Below are 23877 nucleotides of genomic sequence, written 5' to 3'. Positions count from 1 at the left end.
TGTACATACATTGCATAGTAGTCAAGTCATGGTCTTTAGCATAACCATAATCTCTGACATTTATCATAGCTTTGTGGTAAGAAAATTTAGAATCCTCTTGATCTGCTTTGGCTGTGTCCGCACCCAAATTTCATCTCGAAATGTAGCTCCCACAATTCACATGTGTCATGGGAGGACCCGGTGGGAGATAGTCGAATCATGGGGGTGGGTCTTTCTCCTGCTATTTTTGTGATAGTGAACAAGTCTCACAAGATCTGATGGTTTTATAAAGGGGAGGTCCCCTGCACAAGCTCTCTCTTGCGTGTTGCCATGTAAGTCATGCCTTTTGCCTTCCACCATGATTGTGAGGCCTCCATAGTTATGTGGAACTGTGAGTCCATTAAACCTCTTTTTCTTTATAAACTATGCAGTCTTAGGTATGTCTTTATCAGCAGCATGAAAATGGACTGATACATCTCTCTTCAAGGTATTTTCAAATATATACAGTAATACTGCTTCCTGTAGGCACTCCACTATACTATAGACCACCAGAACTAATGCCTGCTATCTAATTGTGATTTTGTCCCCATTGACTTATTACTAATTATTTCTATCACTTTAGGGCAAAAAAATCTATGTAGGCATGACTCCAAGATTCATATACCTCTACTTCCCAGGGTTAAAACTGCTTTTAGTTCCTACTACTATGCTGAAAATATTTCAATATAATGTTATAGGGAAATTTCTCAAAACAATTACATTCCATTTACACCCCAACTAGAAGAGTCAACCCATTTGAAAAGTGTATATTAAAAGGTTAAGGAAAATATTAGATTAAAAAATATATTTGTCCTTAGACAGATTGCCCCTAAATAAATTACTTCATATTCTGTAGGAAAGCCTACTTCCAAACAAGTCATCCTGAAAATCATGATTCTTGGTAATTCCCAAATCTTGCGCTGCCATCCTCACCTGTTTTGGATTCACTTCTGGTACTGCTCCTGTCTCCTGTGAGAGTTGTGGCCTCTGAGGAAAGAAAGAGAAGAATCAAGAGGTCTAGAAAATTTGAGATGCTGGTAAAAAGTACTGAGTTGCTATTTTATTACTGAATTTCTACAAAGTTATCACCCATGCAAGATGATGATGTCTTTCTTATTGAACTACCTGTGTTGGAACCTCCTGATGAAATGGTTGTCCCAGAGAATTTACCAGAAGTCCCTAAAATGAGAAAGTAAAGGAGCTAATAGAGCAAGCAGTACTGGAATCAGCAATGTGGTCCTGAAACACTGAAAGACCTTTCTTGAAAACTTGTTTCAGAAAATATGAACCACGAATAATCTTTTTGCCAACTTACTAACGTTTTTATACTGACTATCCTTTCCCCTGTACTCTACTGAAAAAGGAAGCTTAACTTCACTTTCTTGATTTTACTTCAAATATTGTGCTTTCCTTGTGCTCCCAGGAAAGAGAAAAAGACTTGAACATTCTAAATGTTCTTATATCGGTAACTGGCGATATTGTGCTTATCAGATGCTGAGCAATGCCCTACTATGAGATATTTATACCTTCCCCTGCTGATTTTAAGTAGTTCATCCTGCCTTGCTTTGGACCCTGTGAACTGCTGCTGACACCAAATGAAACTGTGGTGGTAGCTGCTAAATTAACATAGTGACACTCTGCATAAGATTATACCAGTCACCAATCTCACATTATGGAAGCATTTCCTCTGTGCCTGACATCCTCTTCTCAGAGAAAAGAATAGACAAAGGTCTCTGCCTCATGTGATTTACGTTTATGGGAGAGGGAAAATATGAAATAAACAAGAAGTGTAATAAATATGTTCGAGAGATGGCAGCAGGTGATAGTGCTATGCAGAGTGGTGATGAGCAGAGCAGGAAGAATCAGGGTTCTGGGGAGGCTGCTGCAGGTCAGTGGGCCTCAGACAGGTGTTCAGAGAACTAACACTGTCACACAGGCCATGGGACAATGCCTGACTTAGATAACCCAGTGTCTGAAACTCCTTAGCAGAACTACTCAGGTTGGCCAGAATACATGTTGACCTTCCAGACAAGAATTAAGCCCCTTCCTTGGCCCCGTTTCTCATGTATGTGTTATCCTGAGCACAAAACGGCAATGATGAGAACTCTGAAGGCTGGGACTGATGAAGCTTACTTCCTGGAGCTTCTGATCTGGTGGTCCTGACCCCTCTGGTGGAACTTGTGGCCTCTGAGAGAAAAGAAAGCAAGGATGACATCATCTACAGTATGGGAAGTACAGGGTTATGTAACCCTACGAGCCTGTCACCCGAGTAGGCATGGTGTAGCATTCCCTGTGTGCTTGTGGACTTGCCTGTGTTGTCGTTCCCAGGCTCCAGAGTCTTTCCAGAGAATGCCCCAGTGGTAGCTATTAAGAAAGAGACGGGTAGTCATGGATCAGTACCTTGTCATCATCAAGTGGGCAAAGAATAACAACCTCAAAGTGGATAAATCTGTATGCTTATTCAATATTTCAGGAAACTGGGCTTTAAATCCCAAAAGGTCATCCATATACTCCTCATTTAATATCCTTCCCATGGTATAGTACCAAAGGAACTTTTACTTATTGAGTCTCCATTTCTCCAGGTTTCAGGAACAGGGTCCTAGCAGCTACCACCCTAGATTCTTTATATAACTATCAAATGGCTGCATGATTATCTTGGGAACTACTGGGAGAGTCGCTTAAAGTATAGAAAGAAATTAAATTTTGAGTTTCTGATTTGCTATTACTGATTTGCTAATTTTGAGTTCCTGATTTGCTCTTACTTTCAATAGCAAAACCACAGTTACTTTTGCAACAACCTAATATAATTAATGAATGAAGGTAAGATTTTACCTAACAATGCTCAATGTTGCAGAAATGGGTAGCATGCATACATTTCAAGCATTAAACTTTAATGGATATTATTAAAAAGTGAGTCCAATGACCCAGCAATGCTCACCGGTGGTTATTCTACCTCTTGTTTTTGTACTTCCACCTAGAGAAGCTGTGGCCCCTGAGAGACAGAAAAATGGAAAGGCATATTAAGAAATATTCAATAAAACTGAAATGAACATGATACAACTTCTTGAAAGAACAGCAGCAGAGGAGACATCGAACATCGAAATACGGGCAGAGCTCAGAAGGTTCCCTGGCAACCTGCAGACTCACCCGTGCTGGAACTGCCAGGGGCAAGAGTTGTGCCAGGAGCTGCCCTAGCGGTGGCTGAAACAAGGAAAAGTGGGATCACCATGGTGGTCAACTTTTCCCTTTCCTGTAGGCCTGCCTCTAAAACTACCCAGATCTACCTTAATTATTTATAAATGGTGCTTTCCATGATCCTCCCTGATGTCATGTCCTGTATATTTTCTCCATATCCATTTTACTAGCAAAACAATCAGAAGGTCCGGTTCCTCAACCTAAGGCAATATTTCTGGTCTTCCATCAGGAGACAGGTGGTGGTCCCCATGTTTACCACTTTACTCCCCAGAATGTGGAAGACAAAAACAATTTTCCTGGGACTCTTACGCATCAAGAATATATTTTTCATTTCTGTTGCTTCTGAGGTTTGAAAACCACTATTTCGGTATGTTTCTAAGGCTCATTTCAGTTAATTCTTCTGCCCTAGATAAAAACTGTTTATAGTTCCTAGTAATACCCTTGCAACATTTCCAAGTATCCTCACAGGAGAAACGTCTCAGAACAAATGCAACAGAAATCTCACTTTAAAAGAGGCTGTTGGTAAAGTTTTATAAACAGTAAAATATAAAGAAAATTCTGTGGGACCTAAGATCCATTATACTTAAATAAATGCATAATATTCTGCAGAAAAGTCCACACCCAAACAAGACATTCTAATGAGAGTCAAGATTCCTGGTAATATGTGAATTATGGGCTGCTCTTCCTCCCCTGCTCTGGATTCAGTTCCTGTACTGCCCCTGCCTCCTGTGAAAGTTGTGACCTCTGAGAAAAGGAAGAATAGGATCAAGAGGTCTGGGAGACACTGGTAAAAAGCATTGAGTCACTCTTTCACGACTGCAGCTCTACAAAGTCATCATACATTCAAGATGCAGATTTCCTTCCCATTCAACTACCTGTGTGGGAACCTCCAGATGTAATTGTTGTCCCAGGGAATTCACCAGAGGTACCTAAAATGAGAAGGTAAAGGAGCTAATAGGACAAACAACACTGGAAACAGCAATGCTGCCTTGATCCACTGGAAAACCTTTCCTCAAAATCTCTGTTTCTGAAGGAAATGAGCCATGTATAGGTTTCCCTGCAATGTATGCACTACTGTTTTTTTGTTTTGTTTTGTTTTTTTGTTTTGTTTTGTTTTGTTTTGTTTTGGTACTATTTCTTCCATCATAGCCTATTCAAAAAGAAGGAAGTTTAAACTCACTTTACAGATTTCATGTCCAGTGACTTGGCTCCCTGGTGTTCCAGGAGCAAGAGAAACTCTTGAATATTCTAAGTGTTCTCCTTTGTGGAACAGGTAATCCAGTGATTACCATGTTTTTAAGAACAAACACATAGGAGACATTTATAGCTTCCTTTAGTATTTTTCTGTAGCCTATGCCAACTGGCATGGGATCCTGTGAACTGTTGCTGACAGGAAGGGAAACTGTGGTGGTAGCTACTGAAGTGAACAGACTGGCATTCTACATAAGAATATGCCTGTCACGACTGGATTAAGAAAATGTGGCACATATACACCATGGAATACTATGCAGCCATAAAAAAGGATGAGTTCGTGTCCTTTGTAGGGACATGGATGCAGCTGGAAACCATCATTCTCAGCAAACTATCGCAAGAACCAAAAACCAAATACTGCATGTTCTCACTCCTAGGTGGGAATTGAACAATGAGATCACTTGGACACAGGAAGGGGATCATCACACACCAGGTCCTATTGCGAGGGCGGGGGGGAGGGATAGCATTAGGAGATATACCTAATGTAAATGACGAGTGAATGGGTGCAGCACACCAACATGGCACATGTATACATATGTAACAAACCTGCACGTTGTGCACATGTACCCTAGAACTTAAAGTGTAATAAAAAAAGAAAAAATAAAAAAAAGAATATGCCTGTCACTTCTCTTATATTCTAGATGCATTTCTACTGTGCCTGATAGTCCTGTCAGTGAGAAGAAAGGTCTCTGCCTCATGTGATTTACATTTGATTTACGGAAAACAGAAAATTAACAAGAAGTATAATAAATATGTTTGAGTGATGGCATGAGGTTATAGTACTTTGCAGAATCATGATGAGCAGAGCGGGGAGAATCAGTATTCCGGGAAGGCTGCTGCAGGTCAGTGGGCCTCAGACAGGTGTCCAGAGAACGAACACTGTCACACAGGCCATGGGACAATGCCTGACTTAGATGGCCCAGTTTCTGAAACTCCTTAACAGAACTACTCAGGGTGGTCAGAATACATATTGTGCTTTCAGACAAGAAGTAACCGCCTTTCCTTGGCCGCCATTCTCATTTATGTGTTCACCTCAGCACAACAGGGCAGTGAGAAGAACCCCAAAGTCTGAAAATGATGAAGCTTACCTCCTGGAGCTTCTGACCCAGGGGCCCTGACCACTTCTGTGGAACTTGTGGCCTCTGAGAGAAAAGAAAGCAAGAATGAAGTCTGCAGTATGGGGAGTGCAGGGTTATGTAACCCTAGGAGCCTGTCACCCAAGCAGCCATGGTGTAGCATTCCCTGTGTGGCTTTGAACTTGCCTGTGTTGTCATTCCCAGGCTCCAGAGTCTTTCCAGAGAATGCCCCAGTGGTAGCTATTAAGAAAGAGATGGGTAGTCGTGGGTCGGTACCTTGTCATCATCAACTGGGCAGAGAATAACAACCTCACAAATGGCTAAATCTGTATGCTTATTCAGTATTTCAGGAAACTGGGCTTTAAATCCCAAAAGGTCATCCATAGACTCCTCATATAACATCCTTCCCATGGTATAGTACCAAAGGAATTTTTACTTATTGGATCTCCATTTCTCTAGGGTTCAGGAACAGGGTCCTAGCAGCTATCACTCTAGATTCTCTATATAACTGTCCAATGGCTGCATGATTACCTTGGGAATGAGCGGGACGGTCTGCTTAAAGTGTATAAATAAATTAAATTTTGAGTTTGTGATTTGCTATCACTGAATTGCTATTTTTGAGTGTCTGATTTGCTATTAATTTCAATAGCGAACCTGCAGTTACTTTTGCACAGACCTGATATACTTAATAAATTAAGGTAAGATTTTACCTAACAATGTTCCATGTGGAAAAATATGTGACATGCATATATTTCAAGCAATAACCTTTAATGGATATTTTTTAAAAGTGAGTGCAACGACCCAGCAATGCTTACCGGTGGTTATTCTACCTCTTGTCGTTGCACTTCCACCTAGGGAAGCTGTGGCCCCTGAGAGACAGAAAAACAGGGAAGTCATATTAGGAAATATTTAAGGACCATGAAAAGAACATGATGCAACTTCTTGAAAGAACAGCAGCAGAGGAGACATCGAACATCGAAATATGGGAGGAGCTCTGAAGGTTCCCTGGCAACCTGCAGACTCACCCGTGTTGGAACTGCCAGGGGCAAGAGTTGTGCCAGGAGCTGCCCTGGTGGTGGCTGAAACACAAGGAAGAGTGTGATCACCATGATGATCAACATTTCCCTTTCCTGTAGGCCTGCCTCTAAAAACTATCCAGACCTATCCAAATTATTTATAAATGGTAGTTTCACTGATTCTTCCTGATGTGGTACCTTATATATTTCTCATTACACATTTTACTAGCAAAACAATCAAGAGGTCCAAATCCTCAACTTGAGACCATGTGTCTGGTCTTTATCAGGACACAGGTAGTGTCCCCATTATTTACTATTTTATGCCCAGAATATGGAAGACCAAAATAATTTCCCTGGGACCGTAATGTGTCAAGAACATACTAAACATTTCTGTTGTTTCTGAGGCACGAAAAACACTCTTTAGGAATGTTTCTAAGGTTCATTTAAGTTTTTTCTTCTTCCCTAGATCAAAACTGTTCATAGTTCCCAGTAATGCCCTGGCAACATTTCTATGAAACCTCACAGGAGAAACTTCTCAGAACAAATTCAATAGAAATCCCACTATAAAAGAGGCTATTGGTAAAGTTTTAGAAAATATAAAATCTAAAGGGAGTTCTACCAGGCCTAAGATTCATTATTCCTAAATAAATGCATAATATCCTGCAGAAAAGTCCACTCCCAAACAAGTCATCCTAATGAGAGTCAAGATTCACAGTGACATGCGAATTATGGGCTGCTCGTCCTCACCTGCTCTGGAGTCAGTTTCTGTACTGCCCCTGCCTCTTGTGAAAGTTGTGGTCTCTGAGAAAAGAAAGAATAAAATCAAGAGGTCTGGGAGACACTGGCAAAAAGCATCAAGTTGCTATTTTGTGATTGCAGCTCTACAACGTCATCATGCATTCAAGATGAAGATTTCCTTCCCATTCAACTACCTGTGTGGGATCCTCCAGATGTAATTGTTGTCCCAGGGAATTCACCAGAAGTACCTACAATGAGAAGGTAAAGCAGCTAATAGGACAAACAACACTGGAAACAGTAATGCTGCCTTGATCCACTAGAAGACCTTTCCTCAGAATCTCTGTTTCTGAAGAAAATGAATCGTGAATGATATTCCCTGCAATGTATACACTATTGTTTTGCTACTGGCTATTTTTTCCATCACAGGCTATTTAAAAAGAGGGAAGTTTAATCTGACTTTACAGATTTCGTGTACAGTGACTTGGCTCTCCAGTGATCCAGGAGCAAGAAAAAGTGTTGAACATTCTAAGTGTTCTCCGTTGTGGAAAAGGTAATATTGTAATTATCATGTTTTTAAGAATAAACACATAGGATATGTTTATAGACTCCTTTAGTGTTTTTCTGTAGCCTGTGCCAACTGGCATGGGATCCTGTGAACTGCTGCTCACACGAAGGGAAATGAGGGTGGTAGCCATTGAAGTAAACAGAGTGACTTTCTACGTAAGAATATGCCTGTCAGTCCTCTCATATTCTGGAACCATTTCCACTATGCCTGACAGTCTTCTTTCAAGGAGAAGAAGAGACAAAGGTCTCTGCCTCATGTGATTTACATTTGTGGGAGAGGGAACAGATGAAATAAACAAGGAGTGTAAAAAACATGTTAGTAAGATAGTAGCAGGTGATTGTACTTTGCAGAATCATGATGAGCAGAGCAGATAGAATCAGTGTTCCAGGAAGGCTGCTGCAGGTCAGTGGGCCTCAGACAGGTGTCCAGAGAACTAACACTGTCACACAGGCCATGTGACAATGCCTGACTCAGATGGCCCAGTTTCTGAAACTCCTTAACAGAACTACTCAGGATGGTCAGTTGTTGTGCTTCCAGACAAGAAGTAACTGCTTTTCCTTGGCCGCCATTCTCATTTATGTGTTCACCTCAGCACAACAGGGCAGTGAGAAGAATCTCAAAGCCTGGGAATGGCGAAACATACCTCCTGGAGCTTCTGACCTGGTGGTCCTGACCCCTCCTGTGGAACTTGTGGCCTCTGAGAGAAAAGAAAGCAAGAATGAAGTCTGCAGTATGGGGAGTGCAGGGTTATGGTACCCTAGAGGCCTGTCACCCAAGCAGCCATGGTGTAGCATTCCCTGTATGCTTTTTGACTTGCCTGTGTTGTCGTTCCCAGGCTCCAGAGTCTTTCCAGAGAATGCCCCAGTGGTAGCTATTAAGAAAGAGATGGGTAGTCGTGGGTCAGTACCTTGTCATCATCAAGTGGGCAGAGAATAACAACCTCACAAATGGCTAAATCTGTATGCTTATTCAGTATTTCAGGAAACTGGGCTTTAAATCCCAAAAGGTCATCCATAGACTCCTCATATAACATCCTTCCCACGGTATAGTACCAAAGGAATTTTTACTTATTGGATCTCCATTTCTCTAGGGTTCAGGAACAGGGTCCTAGCAGCTATCACTCTAGATTCTCTATATAACTGTCCAATGGCTGCATGATTACCTTGGGGACTAGAGGAAACGTCTGCTTAAAGTATAGAAAGAAATTAAATTTTGAGTTTCTGATTTGCCATCACTGATTTGCTATTTTTGAGTTTCCAATTTGTTATGATTTTCAATAGCAAAGCCACAATTACTTTTGCACCAACCTGACATAATTGACGAATGAAGGTAAGATTTTACCTAACAATGCTCAGTGTTGCAGAAATGGGTAGCATGCAGCAGAAATGGGTAGCATGCATACATTTCAAGCAATAACCTTTAATGGATATTTTTAAAGAGTGAGTCCAATGACTCAGTAATGCTCACCGGTGGTTATTCTACCTCTTGTCGTTGCACTTCCACCTAGGGAAGCTGCGGCCCCTGAGAGACAGAAAAACAGGGAAGTCATATTAGGAAATATTTAAGGACCATGAAAAGAACATGATGCAACTTCTTGAAAGAACAGCAGCAGAGGAGACATCGAACATCGAAATATGGGAGGAGCTCTGAAGGTTCCCTGGCAACCTGCAGACTCACCCGTGTTGGAACTGCCAGGGGCAAGAGTTGTGCCAGGAGCTGCCCTGGTGGTGGCTGAAACACAAGGAAGAGTGTGATCACCATGATGATCAACATTTCCCTTTCCTGTAGGCCTGCCTCTAAAAACTATCTAGGCCTATCTGAATTATTTATAAATGGTACTTTCACCGATTCTTCCTGAGGTGGTACCCTGTATAATTATCGTTATCCATTTTACTAGCAAAACAATCAGAAGGTCGAGTTCCTCAACCTACGGCAATATTTCTGGTCTTCCATCAGGAGACAGGTGGTGGTCCCCATGTTTACCATTTTACTTCCCAGAATATGGAAGACAAAAACAATTTTCCTGGGACTCTTACACATCAAGAATATACTAAACATTTCTCTTGCTTCTAAGTCATCAAACCACTCTTTAGGAACGTTTCTAAGGTTCACTTAAGTTTTCTCTTCTTCCCTACAACAAAACTGTTCATAGTTCCTAGTAATACCCTGGCAACGTTTCTATGTAACCTCACAGGAGGAAGTTCTCAGAACAAATGCAATAGATATCCCAGTATAAAAGAGGCTATTGGCAAAGTTTTAGGAACTATAAAATCTAAAGGAAGTTCTACTGGGCCTAAGATTCATTATCCCTAAATAAATGCATAATATTCTGCAGAAAAGTCACTCCCAAACAAGTCATCCTAATGAGTCAAAATTCATAGTAACATGCGAATTATGGGCTGCTCATCCTCATCTGCTCTGGATTCAGTTCCTGTACTGCCCCTGCCTCCTGTGAAAGTTGTGGCCTCTGAGAAAAGAAAGAATAGGATCAAGGGGTCTGGGAGATACTGGTAAAAAGCATTGAGTCACTCTTTCACGACTGCAGCTCTACAAAGTCATCATGCATTCAAGATGCAGATTTCCTTCCCATTCAACTACCTGTGTGGGAACCTCCAGATGTAAATGTTGTCCCTGGGAATTCACCAGAGGTACCTAAAATGAGAAGGTAAAGGAGCTAATAGGACAAACAACACTGGAAACAGCAATGCTGCCTTGATCCACTGGAAGACCTTTCCTCAGATTCTCTGTTTCAGAGGGAAATGAACCATGATGGTTTTCCCTCCAATGCATTGACTATTGTTTTGCTACTGACTACTTCTTCCATCACAGCCTATTTAGAAAGAAGAAAGTTTAATCGCACTTTACAGATTTCATGTCCAGTGACTTGGCTCTCTGGTGATCTAGGAGCAAGAAAAAGTCTTGAACATTCTAAGTGTTTTCCTTTATGGAACAGGTAATCCTGTGATTATCATGTTTTTAAGAATAAACACATAGATGTTTATAGCTTCCTTTAGTGTCTTTATGTAGCCTATGCCAACTGGCATGCAATCCTGTAAGCTGCTGCTGACACCAAGGGCAACTGTGTTGGTACCAATTGAAGTAACCAGAGTGACATTCTACATAAGAATATGCCTGTCACTCACCTCATATTCTAGAAGAATTTTCACTGTGTCTGACAGTGAGAAGAGGAAAGTCTCTGCCTCATGTGATTTACATTTGTGGAAGAGGGAACACAGGAAATAAACAAGAAGTATAACAAATATGTTTGAGAGATGGCAGCAGGTCATAGTGCTTTGTGGAATCATGATGAGCAGAGCGGGGACAATCAGGGTTCCAAGAAGACTGCTGCAGGTCAGTGGGCCTCAGCCAGGTGTCCAGAGAACTAACACTGTCACACAGGTCATGGAGCAATGCCTGACATACATAAGCCAGTGAATCAAATTCTTTAGCAGGACTACTCAGGATGGTCAGAATACATGTTGTGCTTCCAGGCAAGAAGTAACCCCCTTTCCTTGGCCCCCATTCTCATTCATGTGTTCACCTTAGCACAACAGGGAAATGAGGAGAACCCTGAGATCTGGGACTGATGAAGCTTACCTCCTGGAGCTTCTGATCCGGTGGCCCTGACCCCTCCTGTGGAACTTGTGGCCTCTGAGAACAAAGAAAGCAAGAATGAAGTCTGCAGTATGGGGAGTAGAGAGTTATGTAACCCTAGGAGCCTGTCACCCGAGCAGGCATGGTGTAGCATTCCCTGTGTGCTTGTGGACTTGCCTGTGTTGTCATTCCCAGGTTCCAGAGTCTTTCCAGAGAATGCCCCAGTGGTAGCTACTAAGAAAGAGAAGAATAGTCACGGGTCAGTACCTCATTACCATGAAGTGGGCAGACAGTATCAGCAAATAAAGAGACACAGTTTGCATACTTATTTATTATTTCAGTAAACTGGGATTTTTTTTTTTTTTTTTTGAGACAGAGTCTCACTCTTACCTAGACTAGAGCATAATGGCACAATCTCAGCTCACTGCAACCTCCACCTCCTGGGCTCAAGCCATCCTCCAGCCTTAGCCTCCCGAGTAGCTGGGACTACAAGCACATGCCACCATGCCCAGCTAATTTTTGTATTATTATTATTATGATTATTATTATTTGTAGAGACAGGGTTTCACCATATCACCCAGGCTGGTCTCAATCTCCTTGGCTTAAGTGATCCTCCCACTTCGGTCTCTCAAAGTTCTGGGATTACAGGCATGAGTCACCATGCCCGGCTATAAACTGGGCTTTTTATGTCTAATAGTAATCTGCATATTTTTCATAAAATATACATGTGACAAAATATTTACCAAGTAATTTTTTACTTATTGGGCTTTCTTTCTTCTAGAGTTCAGGACTAGAGAGGTAGAAGCTAACTCTATCTCACAGCTTCTGTTCAAAGCTGTTCAAAGCAGAGGAAATAAGAACAAAATCTGAGAATCTGAAACCTCAGTCAATGAATAATGGTAAGATTATCTTTAATAATCCTCAGTATTGGAGAAATGATTAGCATGGATACATTTCAGTCTGTAATCCTTTGGGGGTATTAATGGCAGGTGAATGCAATGCTCACCTGTGGCTAATCCACTTCTTGTGGTCCCACTTCCTCTAATGTATGTTGTGGTCTCTGAGAGAGAGAAAAACAGAGAGGACATATTTGGAAAATATTGAAAGGCCATGAAACAGATATATTATTCATGGATAGAATTGCACCAAATGAGGCGTCTAACTCTGTAAAGATCTTTGAAGAGTTTCCTGACAACCTGTAGACTCACTTGTATTGGAACTGCCAGGGGCAAGAATTGTGCCAGAAGTTATCCCAGTGGTGGATGAAACATCAAGAGGACTGTGGTCATTATGGTGAAAGAATCTAAGCATATCATCATTATATCCAAAAAACTCTTTTTCTGGTTCTTCCCTGATGATAGGCCAGATGTATTTTCTCATTAACAAATTTATTATCAAACTAGTAAGAGTGATCAATTTCTCAACATGTGGCAATAGTCTTGGAATTACATGAGAGGAAGACAGGTGGTTTCCTCCCATATTCATTGGCTTTACTTTAAAAAAATTAAGCTTAATGAGAATTTTAGACATTCATAAAATAATTATTATTTGTATTGCTTTGGGTCATAGAAACCTTTACCAGGCATGATTTCAAGGTTCGTTTACCTTGTCTCTACTTCCCAAGAACAAAACTGTTTTAAGCTCATACTAAAACCCTGGAAGTGTTTATAACCTTATAGGAGAAATTTCTCAAAACAAATTCAAGAGGCATCACATTCAAAAGACACTATTGGTAATTTGTGTGTATTTAAAAAAAAAAAAAACATTAAATGTAAAAAAAAGTTCTTCAGGCTTAGATTCATTTTCCCTAAAAAAAAAAAAAAAAATGCACAATGTTCTGCAGGAAAGTTCACTTCTAAACAAGAAAGTTCACTTCTAAACAAGTCATAATAATAAAAGTCGTAATTCAAATAACTCCCAAATCATGGCCTGCTCCTCACCTGCTATGGATTCAGTTCCAATACTGCCCCTGCTTCCTGTCACAGCTGTGGTCTCTGCGGGAAAAAGAGAATCAAGAAGTGTAAGGAATTGAAGATACAAGGAAAAAGTTATTTTATGATTGCAGCTCTAAAAAGTTATCATACATTCAACATGAGGATTTCCTTCTTGTTGAACTACCTGTGTGGGAATCTCCAGATGTAATGGTTGTTCCTGGGAATTCACCAGAAGTATCTAAAATGAGAAGAGTAAAGGTGCTAATAGAGCAAAGAATAGTAAAAGAAGTTATATGATCCTGAACCACTAGAGGCCTTTCCTAAGAACATGTGTTTTGGAAGGAAATGAACCGTGAATGACTACCCCTTTATTTCTTTGCCCCTCAACTGAACATTGTTGCTTCTGGGATTCCCTTTCCATAGATCCCAGAGAATGTGAAAGGAGACTTTATCTCCCCCTCACCTGTTGAACTTCCAGAAACTGGGCTCCCTGATGTGACAATGATGTGTTAAGAAGAAAAAAGCAGACTACCTTCTATCTTTATAAATATTTCTCATCAATTACTTGAGGTATTTTGATATTCACATGTTTAAAAAAGAACTCTCTAACTCTAATATTGCCATGTGATGACTTTATTCAATCTATTCTACCTGGCTTGGAATTCTGACTTCCGGTGAAACTATAATTGTACCGATTAAATAGAATGAACTACTTCAAAATAATTTATTTCATCATTCCACTAATATGTATTAAGCATCTCTTCTGTGCAATATTGTTTAGGACCTTGGGATGTATCAGTCAGCAAAATGTTCAAAGATCTTTCTCCTAATGCACCTTACATTCTAGCAGCTGGAGGCCAGCAATGAACAAGAAATATAATAAATAAGTCAGTGTGAAAGATGTTAGTAAACACTTTGGGAAAAAGGCAAATTGTATAAAAGGCAAATTGTATGCCCTGATTGGTGGGGGGTATCCAGCAGCTTGCCTTATCCTTGCTACATAATAACTAGCTTTGCAAGCCTGGGCTGCTAGAAATCCAGAGGGATAAGCCAGATGAGTGCAGGGAATTCCTAGGCACAACCAGCTTTCTGACTCTGGCATGCTGTGTTCCCAGAGGAAATGTGGGCCCCTTTCCTCAGCCCACCTTCACATCAATGTCTTTACTGCAGAGAACAGGGATTTGATAAAAGCACCAAGGCCTCAGAGTAAAAAACTCACCTCCTGGACGTTCTGCTTGGCTGGTGTCACCCCCTACCATGGAAGTTGTGGCCCCTGAGAGAGAGAGAAAAGAAAGGAAGGAGTGAAGACTAGTTTTTGAGAGAGTACACACAGCGCTGTGGGCAGAGTATGTCAACAAAGGTGCCCATGTCCAGATTTTGCATATATTTTCAGACTTGCCTGTCTTGTAACTTCCAGGTTTCAGTGTTTTTCCAGAGACTACAACGGTAATACCTACAACGAGAAAGAGATGGTGTCACTAGCTGAACTCTATTTCCACTTGGTTTCTATAGGAATCTCAAATCCCCACTTAGAAGCAAACTATTACTCTGAACTCACAGTGCTAGAAGAAATTCATATTTGTCCCACGCAACATTTCTTTCCACAGCAATTTTACTGAGACAGTTATCAACTATCATGTCCTTCTCTTTGGGGGAAAGATAAGAATTTTCTCCCCATATTACTTATTTATCTGTCATTGGTTTGACATCATGATGGTTTAGTGAGGGACTTTGTAAGCTCAGGAAATAAGGAGACTGTCTAGTCTTTTTTATGAATTTTCTCAATATAGCATAGACAAATCATGTAGATATTTTCAGAAGACTATTGAAGGTGTCATTAGGAATTACAGGTCTTAGTCTAGCAGCACTCACCCGTGGCTCTTCCAACGCTTGTTGTTCCACTTACTCCTAGGAAAGTGGTGGCCTCTAAGGGAGACAAAGGGATAAGAGTTACCTGGAGTATATTTAAGGATTGTGGAGAAGATATGGTGCTACTCCTGCAAAAAATAATACAAAGGAGATATCTAATTATGCGAGGGCACGTGGAAGATTCCATGTCAACCTGTTGACTTACCTGTCTTGGAACGGCCAGGGGCAACAGTTGTGGCAGGAACTACCCCAGTGGTGGCTGAAACACAAGGGGAAGTGGCATCACCACAGTGACTCCTGTTTGTCTCCTGAAGACCTGCCTCTAGAAGGAATCTGTTTACATCTTTAAGATGTCAAAGGTCACTTTCTCTGGCTGCCAGTCTAATGTGTTTTCCCATTCATTAATAAACTACCAATGCAGTCAAAGGGGCAAAATTTGGAGATTACACCTGACATTCCATAACAGCAAAACAGGTGGTTTTCTCTCATACTTACCCATTACACTGCCAGAGCTAGAAGACAAAAAATTCTTTATTTCATGCTAATTTAATCTATTTTTACTTTTCTTTCTAATTCTTATATAAGTATACATACTTCTGGGGGTTGTATGGGAGGTTTTGATATATGTATATATTATGTAATAATCAAGTCATGATATTTAGCTTATCCATCATCTCACTTATCATTGCTTTGTGGGCAGAACATTCAGAACCTTCTTGTCAAGGATATTTGAATGTACACCATAATATTGTTGACCATAGGCACCTCACTGCTACAAAACACCAGAACTAATTACTCCTAATTGCTCCCCATTGACCTAATACTATAATTATGTCTCTTGCTTTGGAGGCAAGGAAACATCTATACAGGCATGTTTTTAAAGTTCATTTGTGTTATCTCTACTTCCTGGAATCAAAACTGTTTTCTAACCTCTACTATTACACTGGAAATATTTATACATTATATTATGTGGAAATTTCTCAAAACAATTACATTCCATTTACACCTCATCTAGGAGAGTCAACCTATTCAAAAAGAGGATTTTAGGATATTTATAGGGAAATATTAAATTAAAAAATATACTTGGCCTCAGTTACATTGTCTGTAAATCCATATTTCATATTCTGTAGGAAAGCCTACTTCTAAGCAAGTCATCCTCATGAGAGTCATGATTCATGGTAACTCCCAAATTGTGGGCTGCTCTTCCTCACCTGTTCTGAATTCACTTTCAGTGTTGCCCCTGCTACCTGCGAGAGTTGTGGCCTCTGAGGAAAGAAAGAGGAAAATCATGAGGTCTGGGGAATTTGAGATATGAGTAAAAAACATTGAGGCGCTATTTTATGACTGCAGCTCTACAAAGTTATCATGCACGCAAAATGAAGATTTCCTTCTCATTGAACTACCTGTGTGGGAACCTCCAGATGAAATGGTTGTCCCAGAGAATTTACCAGAGGTACCTAAAATGAGAATATAAAGAGCTAACAGAGCAAGCAGTACTGGAATCAGCACTGTGGTTTTGAACCATTGGAAAATTTTCTTGAAAACTTCTATTTTAGAAAAAAATACACCATAATTTTTTGTGAACTTATTGTTTAATGTTCTCGCACTGACTATTCCTTCCACTGCACCCTAGCAAAAAAAAAAAAAAAAAAGAAGGAAGCTTAATTTCACTTTACTGATTCCACTTCCAGTGATGTGGCTCCCTGCCATTCCAGCGGGAAAAAGAAGGAAACATTTTGATATTTCCAATGTTCTTATTTGTATAACTGGTGATAGTGTGATAATCAGGTATTTAAGAATACACTTATGTCAGTATTTTTACATTTCCATGGTGTTTTCAGTAGCCTCCTTGACTTCCTTCAGACCCAATAAACTGCTGCTGACACCAAGTGAAACTGTGAAGTAAACAGTGACTCTCTACATGAGAATATGCCTGTCACTCATCTCATATTTTGTAAGCATTTCCTCTGTGCCTGACATCATCCTCTCAGTGAAGAGAACAGACAAAGTATCTGCCTTGTGAGATTTGTGTCTGTGAGAGAGGAAAAAGAAAATATGCAAGAAGTGTAATAAACATGTTAGAGAGATGGCAACAGGTGATAGTGCTTTGTGGAATCATGATGGCCTGAGTGGGGAGAATCAGGGTTCTGTGGAGGCTGCTGCAGGTCAGTGGGTCTCAGCTAGGTGTCCAGAGAACTAACACTGTCACACAGGCCGTGAAGCAATGCCTAACTTAGATGACCAAGTGGCAGGAATTCCTTAGCAGGACTACTCAGGATAGTCAGAATATATGTTGTGCTTCTAGACAAGAAGTAACCCCCTTTCCTTAGCCCCCATTCTCATTTATGTGTTCACCTCAGCACAACAGGGCAATGAGGAGAACCCTGAGGTTTGGGACTGGCGAACCTTACCTCCTGGAGCTTCTGTTCCAGTGGCTCTGACCCCTCCTGTGGAACTTGTGGCCTCTGAGAGAAAAGAAAGCAAGCATGAAGTCTGCAGTATGGGGAATACAGGGTTACATTACCCTAGTACCCTAGGAGGTTATGTTACACCTGTGTAGCCACGGTGTAGCATTCCTTGTGAGCTTTTTGACTTGCCTGTGTTACCATTCCCAGGTTCCAGAGTCTTTCCAGAGAATGCCCCATTGGTAGCTATTAAGAAAGGGATGGGGCAATGGGGGGTCATTACCTCATTACTATGACGTGAGAAAAGAGTATTAAGCAAATAAATGGACACAGGCTGTATACTTATTCATTATTTCAATAAACTGGCCTTTAAATGCCAAAAACTAATCTCTACACTTCTCAGATAATATTCTTCCCATGGTCTATTTACCCAATTTTTTTTTTTAACTTATTACGCTTCCTTTTCTCAAGATTTCATGAATAGGGAGATAGAAGCTAACTCTAGATTTTCTATGTAACTGTCAGTCAAATGGCTGCATGATTACCTTGGGGGGCAATAGAAGAGTCTGTTCAAGCACAAGAAATAAGAATGAAATTTGAGATTCTGTATTTAGTCAGTGAAAAATGGTAGGAACTTTCCTAACAATGTTAATATGGGAGAAATGAGAGTATGGATACTTTTCAAGCCACAGGCTTTATTGGATCTTATTAGCAAGTGAGTGCAATGAACCAGTAATGCTCACCTCTCGCTATTCCACCTCTTGTCTTTGCACTTTCTTGTAAGGAAGTTGTGGACTCTGAGAGACAGAAAAACAGAAAGGACATATTTGGAAAATATTCAAAGGTCATGAAACAGATAGGGAATTACTCTCATAAACAATAACACCAGAAGAGATATCTAATTATGAGAGGAGCTCTGAAGAGTTCCCTGTCAACCTGCAGAACCATTTAATTCTCAATGCAATCAGAGGGGCCAGTTCTTCAGCTTGAAGCAATATACATTCCATGAGAGGGAGAGACACAATTTTCCATACTCACCAATTTACTGCCAGGAATGAAACACAAAAAATTAAGTTTGCTGGCAATTTGAGATGTCAAGAAAGCACTAATAATTATATTGTTTTTAGGGCATGGAAACCTCTATTTACAAGTATTTCTAGGATTCATTTACATTATCTCTCCTTCCCTGGATCACAAATGTTTTTTACTCCTACTAATATCCTGGTCATACTTACATACAACATTACAGGAGAAATTTATCAGAATAATTACAAGAGACATTTCACTTCTAATGGGATATTGGTAAATTTTTGGGAAAATATTTAATTTAAAGGCAGAACTATTTGTGCTAAGATGCATTGTCCAGAAATAAATGCAAAATATTCTGTAGGAAAGCCCACTTCCAAACAAGTCATGCTTATGAGAGTCATGATTCACGGTAAATCCCAAATCATGAGCTGCTCCGCCTCACCTGCTCTGGATTCAGTTCCAGTACTGCCCCTACCTCCTGTGAGAGTTGTGGCTTCTGAGAAAAGAAGAAAATAAAGAGGTCTGGGGAATCTGAGATACTGTGGAAAATTATCACAGTGCTAGTTTTTTATTGCAGCTCTGCAAAGTTATCATGCATTCCAGATGAGGAACTCATTCCCATTCAACTACCTGTGTGGAAGCCTCCAGATGAAATGGTTGTACCAGAGAATTCTCCAGAAGTACCTAAAAAGAGAAAAATAAAGGAGCTAATAGGACAAATAATACTGGAATCATCAGTGGGTTCCTGAACCACTAGAAGACCTTTCCTAAGAGCTCTGGTTTCCGAAGGAAATTAACAATGAATAATTTTTCCCGAACTATTGACAGATGATTTGCTACGGATTATCCTTTCCCCTGCAGCTTATTCAAAAACAGTAATAGCTTAAATTCAATTTAAAAAAGAAGGATACTTAAATTCACTTTACTAACTTCACTTTCAGTGATGTAGTTTCCTGGTGTTCCTGGAGGAGGAAAAATGTCTTGAACATTCTAAATGTTCTTGTTTGTGTAATTGACAATATTGTGATAATCGGATGTATAAATATACTTCCATGAGATATTTATACCTCCCGCTGGTGATTTTAAGTAGTTCATCTTACCTGGCTTGGGACCCTGTGAACTGCTGCTGGCAACAGGTGAAACCGTGGTCGTAGCTGTTGAAGTAAACAGAGTGACACTCAAAATAAGCATATACTTGTCACTCATCTTATATGCTGTAAGCAATCCTTTGTACCTGACATTCTCTTCTCAGTGAAAAGAACAGACAACGGTCTCTGCCTTGTGAGATTTCCATTTGTGGGAGAGGGAACACAGAAAATAAACAAGTATAATAAATATGTTCAATAGATGTCAGCAGGTGATAGTACTTTGGAATCATGAGGGGCAGAATGAAAGAATTGGGGGTTCTGAGGAGGCTGCTGCAGGTCAGTGGGCCTCAGCCAGGTGTCCAGAGTACTAAAATTGTCACACAGGAAATGGAGCAATGCCTGACTTAGATAACTCAGTGATAAAGTTTGACTCTCAGTCCCCACTCAAATCTCAGGTTGAATTATAATCCCCAGTGTTGGGGGAAGGAACCTGGTTGGAGCTGATTGGATCATAGAGGCTGGATTTCCCCCTCGCTGTTCTTGTGATAGTGAGTTCTCACGAGAACTGCTTCTTTAAAAGTGTGTAGCACTTTCTCTTTCACTCTCTCTCTCCTGTCACCAAGTGAAGATGTACTTGCTACCCCTTCGCCTTCCACCATGATTGTAAGTTTCCTGATGCCTCCCCAGCCACGCCTCCATACAGCCTGCAGAACTGTCCATCATTAAACCTGTTTTCTTTATAAGTCTCAGGTAGTTCCTTAAAGCACTGTGAGAATAAACTAATACAACCAGTTTCTGAAATTCTTTAGCAGAACAACTCAGAAGATCAGAATACATGTTGTGCTTCCAGTTAAGAAGTAATTGTCTTTCCTTGGCCCTCATTCTCATTTATGTGTTCACCTCAGCACCCCACAACAGGGCAAGGATGAGAATTCTGAAGCCTGGGACTGATGAAGCTTACCTCCTGGAGCTTCTGATCCAGTGGTCCTGACCCCTCTTGAGGAACCTGTGGCTTCTGAGAGAAAATAAAGCAACAATAAAGACTGCAGTATGAAGGCATACAGGGTTATGTAGCCCTAGGAGCCTGTCGTCTGAGCAGCCAAGGTGTAGCAGCCCAGTATGCTTTTGGACTACCCTGTGTTGTCATTCCCAAGTTCCAGAGTTTTTCTAGAGAAGCCACCATGGTATTAAGAAAATGGGTAATGGGCAACAAGCAAATAGATTGATAAAATCTATATTCTTATTCAATATGTCAGTAAACTGGGTTTTGAATGCTAAAAGGACATCTGTGTATTTCTCATATAATATCCTTCCCACAGTATATCTACCAAAGACATTTTTACTTATCGAGTCTCTTTTTTTTCTAGAGTTCTGAAACAGGGAGATGGGGGCTATCTCTAGATCACCTATGTAACTGTCAATCAAATGACTGATGACTGCCTTGGGTGTGGAAAGAGAATCTGCTTACAGCACAGGAAATAAGAATGAAATTTGAGTTTCCGATCTTTCATCAATGAACAACGGTAATTTCTTGATCAGTACTCAATATGGGAGAATCCAGTCACATGGATTCATTTCGCACCACAGTCTTTATTGAATATTACTGGCAAATGAATGCAATGACCCAGCAATGCTCACCTGTGGCTATTCCATCTCTTGTTGATGTACTTCCTCCTATGGAAGTTGTGACTTCTGAGAGACAGAAAAACAGAAAAGACATATTTGAAAAATATTCAATCACTATGAAATGAATAAGATATTACTCTTAAAAAGACAAGCACCAGAGAAGACATCAAATTATGGGAGGAGCTCTGAAGAGTTCCCTGCCAACCTGCAGACTCACCTGTCCTGGAACTGCCAGGGGCAAGGGTTGTGCCAGGAGCCACCCCAGTCGTAGATGAAACACCAAGAGGACTGGGATCACCATGGTGATTAATCTTTCTTTCCTACAGACCTGCCTCTAGAAAGAATCTAAACCTAACTTATATCTAACTAGCACTTTCCCTAGCTCTTCCCTGGTGATGAGCCCTGTGTATTTTCTTACTAACCATTTTATTACCAAAGCAACCAAAGTGACAATGTTCTCAACCTGTGATAATCCTCCTAGTATTCTCGGTCAGGAGGACAATGTGGGTTTCTCCCATGCTCCCCTGTTCTCCTCCCTGTGTCTTGGCTGTCAGATGCAAGAGTGGTGCCTGCTGTGGGGTGGTTGCTGAGAATGCCATGAGTGTGCTGAGAACTCCAGATGTTGTGAAATTATTTAGCTCTTCATTTGTGAAAAGGAAGCACTAACACAGGGCAGGTGTGTTTCCTGGGTTCTTGTAGCTCCTCTGTGTTTCTCAGCAAGTTTTATCACCCCCTCCTCTTCTAAAAGCTTCTAATGTTTGTAATCTCACAGCAGAAGTTACTCAGAACAATCAGTATAATTGTCCTACCTTCCAGGATTAGAAGTATGATTCTGCACTCTGTAATTAGTAGCTTTTCTGGAAAAATGTCTAAACTTATAAAGAATTTGTTGGCCAAAAATGTAGTATATTAGTAAAGTAAATACAAACTGCTCTCCAGAATCCTCCTCTCTCTAGTCTCGCTATGAGTGTCAAAATCAGTGATAACAAGAAAGACATGAGTTGCTCCTTCTCACCTATTGTGAATGAAGCTTCAGTGGTGCCAACGTGTTCTGTGGAAATTGCGGCCTCTGAGACATGAATTGGAATTGTAGATTCTGGGGAGTTGCGATAGTGGGAAGAGAGATTTTGTGTTATTCATCAGAACAACCTACAAAAAACATCATTTCATCTGCGCATCTATAGAGGTGGTTTTCTTTGAACTTTACCTGTGTTGGAAATTCCTGTTTCAACAGATGTCTCAGAGCCTACTCCAGTGATACCTAAAACAAGAAAAGCAAATTTAGCAAATTCACCATGGAAGCAACTTAAAAGGGCATTTCTCAGGAGTTAATGTTATAAACGGTGCAAATGCTAAATTAAGAGTGTCCTTCTCTCATTTAATCTCCTTGGCCCATTTATTCACAGGCGACTTGCCAGTGAACACCCCTACATTCTAGTCTGCGACAGAGGGATGGGGGCTCATTTCATGCCTGCCTGTTTCACTTCCTGTTATGTCTTCCTGGTGTACCAGGGATGACTACAGAGGGAGGAAAATGAAAGATAAAGTTCTTTATAAATATCTCTGTGATACTTTTGTGGTTGATTTCATGTCATCCCTAAAGCATACCCATGCATACACATACACATGCACAAAACTCATAAACGAGTAAGAGCCAGCCTACATTTTCTTTATGGAATTTTACCTGTGTTGGAAACTTCTGAACTGGTACTGACTTCAGAAGAAATGATAGGGGTGCCTGTGGAAAAAAAAAAAATTGTGTGAACTTTAAAGCAATGATGGTCTCATTCCTGATTTCGGAGAACTAGTTCTGAAAGCCAGGACTCAGGCACACTTGCCGGAGGGTCATGAAAATGTCAGTTCCAGAGGGATTCACAATTTGACTTAGCCTTGCGTAAAATGTGTCCTCAACCTTCGTATTCTTCTGTTTTAAGCTGCAATCCCAAACAATGAATCAACAGAACCCAAAGTCTTGGAATGAGAACACTCACCTCCTGACTGTCCTGCTTCAGGAGTCCCTGTAGCAGTTGTAGCCTCTGAGAAAGAAAAGAAAGGAATGAAGTAAGAACATGCTGGATGGTTGGCTCTCGTGGATCACATCTATAATTCCACACTTTGGGAGGCCGAGGCTGGCAGATCACTTGAGTCCAGGAGTTCGAGACCAGACTGGGCAACATAGTGAAACCCTGTCTCTACAAAAAAGAGCCTGTAGTCCCAGCTACCTGGGAGGCTGAGGTGGCAGGATCACCAGAGCCTAAGAGGTCAAGGCTGAAGTGAGCCAAGATCATGCCCCTGTACTCCAGCCTAGGGAGCAGAGTGAGACCCTATCTCAAAGAAAGAAAGAAAAAGAAAGAAAGAAAGAAAGAAAGAAAGAAAGAAAGAAAGAAAGAAAGAAAGAAAGAAAGAAAGAGAGAGAGAGAGAGAGAGAGAGGGAGGGAGGGAGGGAGGGAGGGAGGGAGGGAGGGAGGGAGGG

The 23877-nt window shown here is 40.7% G+C and overlaps 1 protein-coding gene across 1 annotated transcript in view; it reads right to left on the bottom strand.

Moving 5' to 3' along the window:
* The window catches only part of MUC19 (mucin 19, oligomeric), a 189266-nt gene that overhangs the window by 59418 nt on the left and 105971 nt on the right, over window positions 1-23877 (bottom strand). The window contains 32 exon segments of the mRNA XM_025401355.1: window positions 952-1005; window positions 2152-2205; window positions 5727-5780; window positions 6356-6409; window positions 6566-6619; window positions 7489-7542; window positions 8503-8556; window positions 8677-8730; window positions 9327-9380; window positions 9537-9593; window positions 10276-10326; window positions 10458-10511; window positions 11457-11510; window positions 11631-11684; window positions 12460-12513; window positions 13394-13447; window positions 13572-13625; window positions 14607-14660; window positions 15260-15313; window positions 15462-15515; window positions 16468-16521; window positions 16660-16713; window positions 17668-17721; window positions 18405-18458; window positions 19133-19186; window positions 19321-19374; window positions 20740-20793; window positions 21417-21470; window positions 21622-21675; window positions 22612-22665; window positions 23089-23142; window positions 23396-23440. Coding sequence (XP_025257140.1) covers window positions 952-1005; window positions 2152-2205; window positions 5727-5780; window positions 6356-6409; window positions 6566-6619; window positions 7489-7542; window positions 8503-8556; window positions 8677-8730; window positions 9327-9380; window positions 9537-9593; window positions 10276-10326; window positions 10458-10511; window positions 11457-11510; window positions 11631-11684; window positions 12460-12513; window positions 13394-13447; window positions 13572-13625; window positions 14607-14660; window positions 15260-15313; window positions 15462-15515; window positions 16468-16521; window positions 16660-16713; window positions 17668-17721; window positions 18405-18458; window positions 19133-19186; window positions 19321-19374; window positions 20740-20793; window positions 21417-21470; window positions 21622-21675; window positions 22612-22665; window positions 23089-23142; window positions 23396-23440 — 1719 coding nt within the window.

The sequence above is a fragment of the Theropithecus gelada genome, chromosome 11, assembly GCF_003255815.1.
Source record: "Theropithecus gelada isolate Dixy chromosome 11, Tgel_1.0, whole genome shotgun sequence".
NCBI classification, from domain to species: domain Eukaryota; kingdom Metazoa; phylum Chordata; class Mammalia; order Primates; family Cercopithecidae; genus Theropithecus; species Theropithecus gelada.
Note: the sequence above shows the minus strand (reverse complement) of the source record. Positions and strands in the feature narration are given on the sequence as shown.